Below are 8110 nucleotides of genomic sequence, written 5' to 3'. Positions count from 1 at the left end.
ATCACTTCTTTATAGTATATGTTGGACGGATGTCATTTACTTGAAATTAAATTTTAATTTTATTCCTTTTTAAGTGTAAAGCTTGCATATCTATTAATAACTATTTTATTATTAAATTCTCATATATATATATGTGTGTGTATGTGAGTCTGAAAGCTATTCATATCTATCTATTTTTTTTTTAAAAATGCTTACTTTGTAATTCAGATAAGTCAAGGAGATTTGTTAGTTCATTTAGCTAAATGGATGGAATTCAGGCAGGAAAGAATTCTTTTATTCTATGCCTGACATCAAATCTAATAAGCTTTCGTTTTGATTTACTGCATAAATTTGAAATGTAAAAAGAGTAAAGGTTAAGATAAGCAATTCATTCAAAAAAAAAAAAAAAAAAAATATTATCATATCACAGATTTGTAAGCTAATTAAAAGCATCCATCTCTTCGTTTTTCCTTCTTTTTTTTCTTGTTTTTAGCTTAAGATAATCTTTCTTAGCTTAGCTTAGCTAATCTCAGTTTCACTGAATGCGCAAATGAGTCATTGCAAGCAAAAATTTCTCAATTTTGCATTTTTTTTTATCAATGCATCATTTCTTCATCGTTTCCAATCTTTTCTTCTTCAAATGTAAACTGATCAATTCTTTATCACTTCTCATCCTTATCACAACAAAATGAATGAACTTTTCCTGTTCAGAGTACAGCAAAAAAAAAAAAAAAAGATCATAAAAGAGGCTATAAGTTAAGTAAGAAAAAGGAATTTTCTGAGAAGATTCAATTCTTATATATAAAAAAGTTAAAAAAGCGAAGAGAGAGAGAGAGAGAGAGAGAGAGAAAGGGAGGGAGGGAAGAAAAAAAATATGGGAAAGAAGACAGAGAAAAGGAAAAAGGAGTAAATAGTGTGTGATTATATTTTGCAAGTTCATAATATAATTTAACTTTTTAAGCTGTTAAATCGCTACTTTCTTGAAGCTTATTTCTACTTTTTATGCTATTTTTGCATTCTTTTTCCTTGAGCTTTTTATATAACTAAAGGTAAAAAGGAAGAGAGAGAGAGAGAGAGAAAGAAGATGCTTTAATATTTCTGTGTTTGTCCGCAACTTTCATTTCAAAACCATTTCGGCACTATATATGCTTCATTTATTTTATTTGCCATAAATTCATCAAAACTTCATAGATTGATTTTTCTTGTTGCAAATTGTAATTCTGTGCAAAAAAAAAAAAAAAAAAATGCAAATGTATGATATAATCAAATTTCTCAAATATGTCTAAAATTGACAATATTAATTGAAAATATAAATTGATTAAATTAATTACAAATGAAAAAGAATTAGCTAAAAATATTTGTCCAATGGTTGGTTGTATAAATCTTTCGTATTAACAACCATAAATACTTGAGGAATAGAATTGCTAAATGAAATTAGGGCACATACTAAGTGGTCAATATGGCATTGTGGCCAAAGATATATGGCGATGATACTTGTGGCCAACAAACGAGTAGTTAGGCATCTTGCATTCAGCATTCAATCTTCTTCCTTAAATTTTTCCATGATTTAAAATATATGCAATGTGTGATCTTTTCATAAGATTAAGTCTGCAAAGAAATTCTCATTAATTTATTTATTTTATCAATCTTCCTCTTTTCTTCTCCTAACTTACTTTTGAACTAAAGTTAGAAGCTATGAAATATTTAATTCTTTCTTGCTTACAGTTTTATTATTTTAAATTTTTACTCTGTCACTATTGTACTGTTTGCTTCCATATTTTCTGCAAATTGCTTTGTCAAATTGATTATTAGAATCCATAGGAAAAATTGCAAACTTTCTGCTTTTTAAAACAAAACATTTAAAAATTTTTCCAATTTTAGAAAGCTCTCATTGCGACAAAATTTAATAAAATAGAGAAAATTAGTTAATAAAATGGGTTCAGAGATAATAATCATTATGATTAATGTGCTTTTAGAAATTTGATAAGTTGTCTTTTCAAATTGAGCAATAATAGGAAAAACAGGTCCTTCGCCAAAATTTCGAAAATGTTCTTTCGCCCTTAGGCTATTAAGATATTCTGCATTTTTAATTTCTATTTACTTTTCTACTATAACATATCAAATCAAATTACAAAGTGATTTGAAAACTTTTTGATAATTGAATTTTTAGTCAATTTGTGACTTTTTGAAAGCCTAACTTCAGTCTTTGAAATTAAATTCAATTGGTTCTGGAATTAATATTAATGAATGCAATGTAATTATATTTTCCGAATATGTAAAAGCAGGAGGATTAGGAGACGGAAAAGGAGAGAGAGAGGAAGAAGGAGAGAGAGAGAGAGGGATTTATAATTTTGATATATTAGATAAGTAGCAGGTGCTAATTTCTATCATACTTTGGTTAAAGTAATTTAAAGTATTATATTAAACCTTTAAAACTGCACTCTCATTATTATGAGATCAAGACTTCCGATTTTGACCTTTGTATTTCGAATCTTTTGACCAAATAAATATAATCAATGGTCAATTCTTATTCAACATTTTAAATCATTTATAATTTGAGCAGAATAACAACAAAATTTTGCTTGTTCCTAAATTTTTAAAATTAAAAATAGTGAAGTACACAGTAATGGGAAATGTGAAATTTGATAAAATCAAGTTGAAAATTTTCTCATGAGCTGAATAAATGAAAAAATAGAAAATTAAATAAATTATTGAAGAATTTGAAAGCATACAACAATCAAACTTTTTTATAGCTTTGTATTGCTTGCTAGTTCTATGATTTCTGTTTTTTTTTTCCGGATAAAATTATTTTTTGCCAAAAAATGTAATTTAATATTAGTTTACTGATAGATAGGAGTAAAACAACAAAGACGAGAGGTCAAGTGTCAACAAAATTAAGAATTGAAAACAGAAAAAGGAAAAAATGGAATGAGGAATGGAAAAGAAAACTGAAAATAATTTTTTTTTTTTCACATAAAATAAACGGTTATTGAGAAGTGGAAAAGCACTGATGGCTTCGTTTTTGCCTAAAAAATTTATCTGAGATCCTTCTCTCTCTCTCTCTCTCTCTCTCTGTCCCTCTCTCTTCCTACTAACATTCCAATCGGTTCCTTGCACCGAGAAAAGGTGTGAAATTTTTTCTAGGAAATGAAAAGCACTGAAATGAGTTGAGAGATTTGAGTTTTTTTTTTTTTTTCTATTTTACGAAATTTAGATATCAATGATTAAATAGCACAACAAATGGCCTCATAAAAGTAAGAAAAAAATTTCTCGAGACTGAGGAATTTTTTTTTTTTCTAATTTTTTTTTCTGCGACTTTTTATTGTTTTGTTAATTCCATTCCGATATGAAACTGCATTTTTTTTTTATTTTTTTTTTTGTATATAAAATTTAATTTGATAAAAACAGAAAATTTTAAAAAGATGATTTTAAGATTTTAAAATGATGACTATTGAATGGAACTTGTTAGGTTATGGAACACAGAAAAGTTTGTTTTGAAATTGTCCGCTGAGATGAGTTATTTCAAATGACCAAACAATCTTTCGAAATATGATAATAAAGAATGAAAAAAAAATGTTTCACTCAAAAAATTCTTGAAGGATAAATTTTTCTTTTTCGAAATTTAAGATAATATTTAAATTTTTTGGTGTATTAGGTGCAAGCTTTATATAATTTTGATTACTTTTTGTAATCATTCTTTATTTATTATTATCACTTTGACAAATGTTATTGTCTCATCATTGAATATATATTTACTTAGTGATTAAAAGTTTACAAATTATGAAGATAGATTGAAACAATTGAAAAATGATTTCAGGCTAATTGTTCATACTGCAAGCAGTTCTCATTTATTTGCATTAAACTTTCTGTGATCATTTTGACAAAGAATTTTTGTGAAATGATATTTGATAAAGAAACATTTGCAGTATTAAAATTAGGAAGGTAATTAATTATATCATGACAAGCTGCTTTTTTCTTCGATTAATAATTCTTTTTTGGTCAACATTGCATGCATTTGTTTATGGTAATCCGAAGTATCAACGAATATTCATCAGTGCAAGGTTCATGTTTTCAAATTTTCTCTTCTAGATTTTCAATTTTTAAATCACTAATCACTACGATTAAAATTCTTTTTCTTTTCTCAAGTTTTGTATTCTAAAAAAGTTTTCATTCTTTTTTTAACCTTAATTAATAATAGAGAAAAGGAAGATGTGAGAATGAAATTATTCCTTAGACAGAAGTAATCACACTTATTGACTATATTAAATAAATTCCAATAATAAAGGATAACTGAATAGTTTGGTTTAGATTGTTTAATGATTTAAATAATTTTTTTTTTTCATCGTTTCATTTCAGGGCAATAAATTTTGTAGACACAACAAAGCATGGCTTTCGAATTGTTCTATTGAATTCATTTCTGGAGGCGCATCTTTCACCAACCCAAATTCCGACATTATTCGTTTCTGCAATTCCACTAAAATCAGGCGAACCGCTTATTAGCAAAGTTTTTTATCCGGATAGCATTCGGGAGGACAAACAGGTCATCCGTTTAATTATCATTAAGTCTTCCAATTATTAAACATTACTATCAGTATTTCCTTAAAAATATACAAGTAGCCAGACGAATGGAAACTAAAATAAATTAAAAATTTTTTAAAATTCGTTTTCATTGTTCTGGAATAATATTAGTTTAGGTGTATTTAACTGATTTACGAGAACAATCATGGTATTATGTTTGCATAGAGTGGGAGAATTTCAACAGACATAATGAAACGACCGGAACGGATTGTCGTTTGTTGCGCACTTTGGATCGATTTGGAAAAAGTGCGGATACAACAGTGGAAGATGTAGAGCTGATCGACATTACGGCAACTACAATGCAATTTAAAATTCGCTCCATTACGAATTTCCCTATGAGGTATACTTCTTTTCTTTATCCTTTTGAAAGTAATCTTTCCGAATATCATTAAACAAATTTTCATTTTTTTTTTCCGATCTCTTATTTACAGTCCATTTACATTTGGAATCTCATTATTATTAATTCCGTGAAATTGTCGCATTATTAAATATAGTTTTTACGCTTTGCTCCATTACTGACCAACTACGTGAATTAATAGTATTTCTTGATTGCTTATCGTACTTCGATAGTAGGTTGTCAGATTAATCCATAAGAAATGTCACCAAAAAGTGTCGGCTGATCGTTATCGATAATGTTTGGTCCTTGAGGATGCCGTCCGGTTATCATTCAGTAGTTTAGCATATAAAAGCGAAAAATAAGGGAATGGATCAATGTCGCATCTTCTTTTCATAAAGACTAATTCGGTGACAAATATTTTATTTTACCATGCTTTAGTCGAATAATAAATTAGACAACTTTTTTTATGTAAAATAAATTTTAGACTTCAATTCAGTAAATTTTTGGTCAATCAAATTTTACTATGACTAATATAACATTATTTCAAGCTATTTTTTTATGCCTACTAACAACTTAAAACTTTGAAAAATATGTACTTAAATTATTAAGAATTAGAGACTTTGAAATTTGAAAATGAATTTTATATTTAAACGCTTCGTTTTTTTAAATTCAAATTACGCTCTTATCAAATTTATTTCAATCATTAATGTATGAAATTTAAAGTTCGTTTACATTTGGTTTATGAAGTGAAATTTTAATGATAGTTGTTTATTTCAGAAGGTTAGTAGATGATTAAATTATGCAAGAAATTTATGAAAAATGATAGAGTAAAAGGAGTTCAATTTAAAATTCATAGAAATCAGAAGAAGTAAGCACACTGACGATCTAATTCTATTCTGCACATTAATTCTTAATCTTTCTTTTCCCACTGCTTTCTTTTTTTATGAAACAGAAAAATAAAATGGAGGAAATATTGGATGAGAAAATTCATTAAAAATTAACAAAGTATTTTCGAAACGAATCATTCATTAAAAAAGCTGAAGCATTTATCAGCAGAAAATGCCTTTATTGGACGAAAAGATAGTAGGCATCTATCACCTTTCATGATTCTTTATAAATTTCAAAGAAAGATTATAGCTTTGTAAAGGATCAATAAAATAGAAAGCCAAAAAAGTCCTCTCGTACAGATTTCCTTTTCCTAATTGTAAGCCATTTTTTCTTCCCTTTTGCAGCAAGCAGTAAAATATTATTTAAAACAGCATAAACTGACTATTATAATTTGTATTATAGAACGATCGCAACATTACAAGGTGGTAGCGTACCTCAAATAGGCTCACAAATATTTGAATTTCGTGAATCATCCGATCTCGACGTATTATTTACCTTTCTAAAACACGACACGGAATATGGAAAGTTATGTATTCGTGAAGAACCACTTACGCGAGGTTATACTTCTATGGGTCGTTACGTGTCCGGTATCAGCATCGAAAAATGTTACTTTGGTATGATTTGAAATTATATAAAATTAAGTTAATTAGATTTCAACATGATTTATTAACATTTTCTTAAAATTGTCACTCTTCATAAAATAAAAAAAAAAAAAATTATAAAATTTGCCTCAAAAAAAAAAAAAAAATTATAAAATTTGCCTCAAATTTTCATTTTTCTTTTACTGTCAATGTATTCTTTTTTTTTTTTCAATTTAGGAAAATTAAAAACGAAAGATTATGAGCTATCAACGTACGACATGGAAGCAAGTCCGTACAGATTTGCCACTTCTTCCGCTTCTACAATTTTCATTAGTTACCGTATCATTTCTTTCTATCTTTTTATTTCTGTATTTTTGATAAGAGTAAAATGCTGCTCATAATATTTCTATCTTTGTGTTTTGTACTACTTTACAGGCATTTTTTTTTTACCACTATCTTCTTGAAGTTTATAAATTTTTAATTGCCAAGATATTTTATTTAATGAATACACTTTCATCCTTTCATATCATTCAAATTGATCAACTACCTTGAATAGAGGTTATGCTGATAGTATTAATCTATAATGACTTCCGACAAATATTCAGATTTTATTCATTGATAGTGGAATATTCGTGGTCTGATGACAATAAACCAAATGACAGAATACATTCCTTCTAGGACAATAAGGTCTACTCCAGGTTCATTCCTACTGTAATCCTGAAAATAAGCAATTGCATAACTGATAGTATCGACTGTGAATAACAAGTTTTCTTTAGAAAAAAATTTCTTTAAACCTACCAATCATCAATATAACAGTTTTCAATGGCACTGATAAATTATCATATTGGAATTAGTCTTCATGTCACCTCTAAAAGAATACCAATTGTCATTAAATGATGAGAAGCCTTTCACATTTCCAAGCATTATCATCCAATCAGCATGCAGCATTTCACTTGCAAATTCATACCTATCACCTCTGTCACCCTGTTTGGTTCCGCTTGTGTCATTTATATAGCATAGTACTGATAAATTGGCATCATAATGTTAGGATCTTGATGCTATTCTGATAAAACGATGGTAGTAACTGATAAACACCTCGATTGGTAGTAACTGACAAACACCTCGATTGGTAGTAACTGATGAACACCTCGATTGTATCCTCTTGAAACAGGTATGCAAAGAGTGAAATACACAAGAGGTGCTTTCTTCCTTCAAGAATTATCGGCAATGACCGTGAAGGGATTAGTCTTTCGAGAACTATGTGACATCAACATCCATTCGGTAAACATTCATCAGTAAGTATTATTCAGTGTTTGTCCTCAAAATTTGTTAAATTGTTATTCTAATAAATTGAGGGAAATCAATAATTTGAAAATAAAATTTTATAGTAGTCATTTTTGCAAATTGTCATTTAACAAATTGAAGGAAAATTCAATTAATTTATACTTATTATGTTATGGTTTTTTCTTTTTTTTTTCTTTTTTTTGAAACATGTAAACACATTAAATATTAGACAATAAAATGGAAGTTTTTTTTTTTTTTACAATAACAATAAGTTCTAAAACTGCAAAAATTACATCCTTCTAAACTTAATAATATATTTAATCTTTCTGATTTGAATTTACTGACATCAATTGAATAGTTTCAGTTTTATTGAGATATTCTTGCTAAAACTTTCAAATAAATGAGTCACAAAATACATTAAACAAAAAGAAAAAAAAGGTGCGATATGTCGATGGTATAACAA

General features: G+C 27.6%; 1 protein-coding gene across 1 annotated transcript; it reads left to right on the top strand.

Annotated features, from left to right (window-relative positions):
- Positions 1-3936: 3936 nt before the first annotated feature.
- On the top strand, positions 3937-6407 carry Bm12990 (Uncharacterized protein; the record flags this gene model as incomplete). Its single annotated transcript, XM_043077632.1, has 4 exons — positions 3937-4040; positions 4336-4519; positions 4674-4897; positions 6185-6407. 4 exons carry the CDS (start codon positions 3937-3939, stop codon positions 6405-6407), a joined length of 735 nt encoding a protein of 244 aa, XP_042933566.1.
- Positions 6408-8110: the final 1703 nt, after the last annotated feature.

This window comes from Brugia malayi, assembly GCF_000002995.4.
Source record: "Brugia malayi strain FR3 genome assembly, contig: Bm_v4_Chr1_scaffold_001, whole genome shotgun sequence".
Taxonomy (NCBI): Eukaryota; Metazoa; Nematoda; class Chromadorea; order Rhabditida; family Onchocercidae; genus Brugia; species Brugia malayi.
Note: the sequence above shows the minus strand (reverse complement) of the source record. Positions and strands in the feature narration are given on the sequence as shown.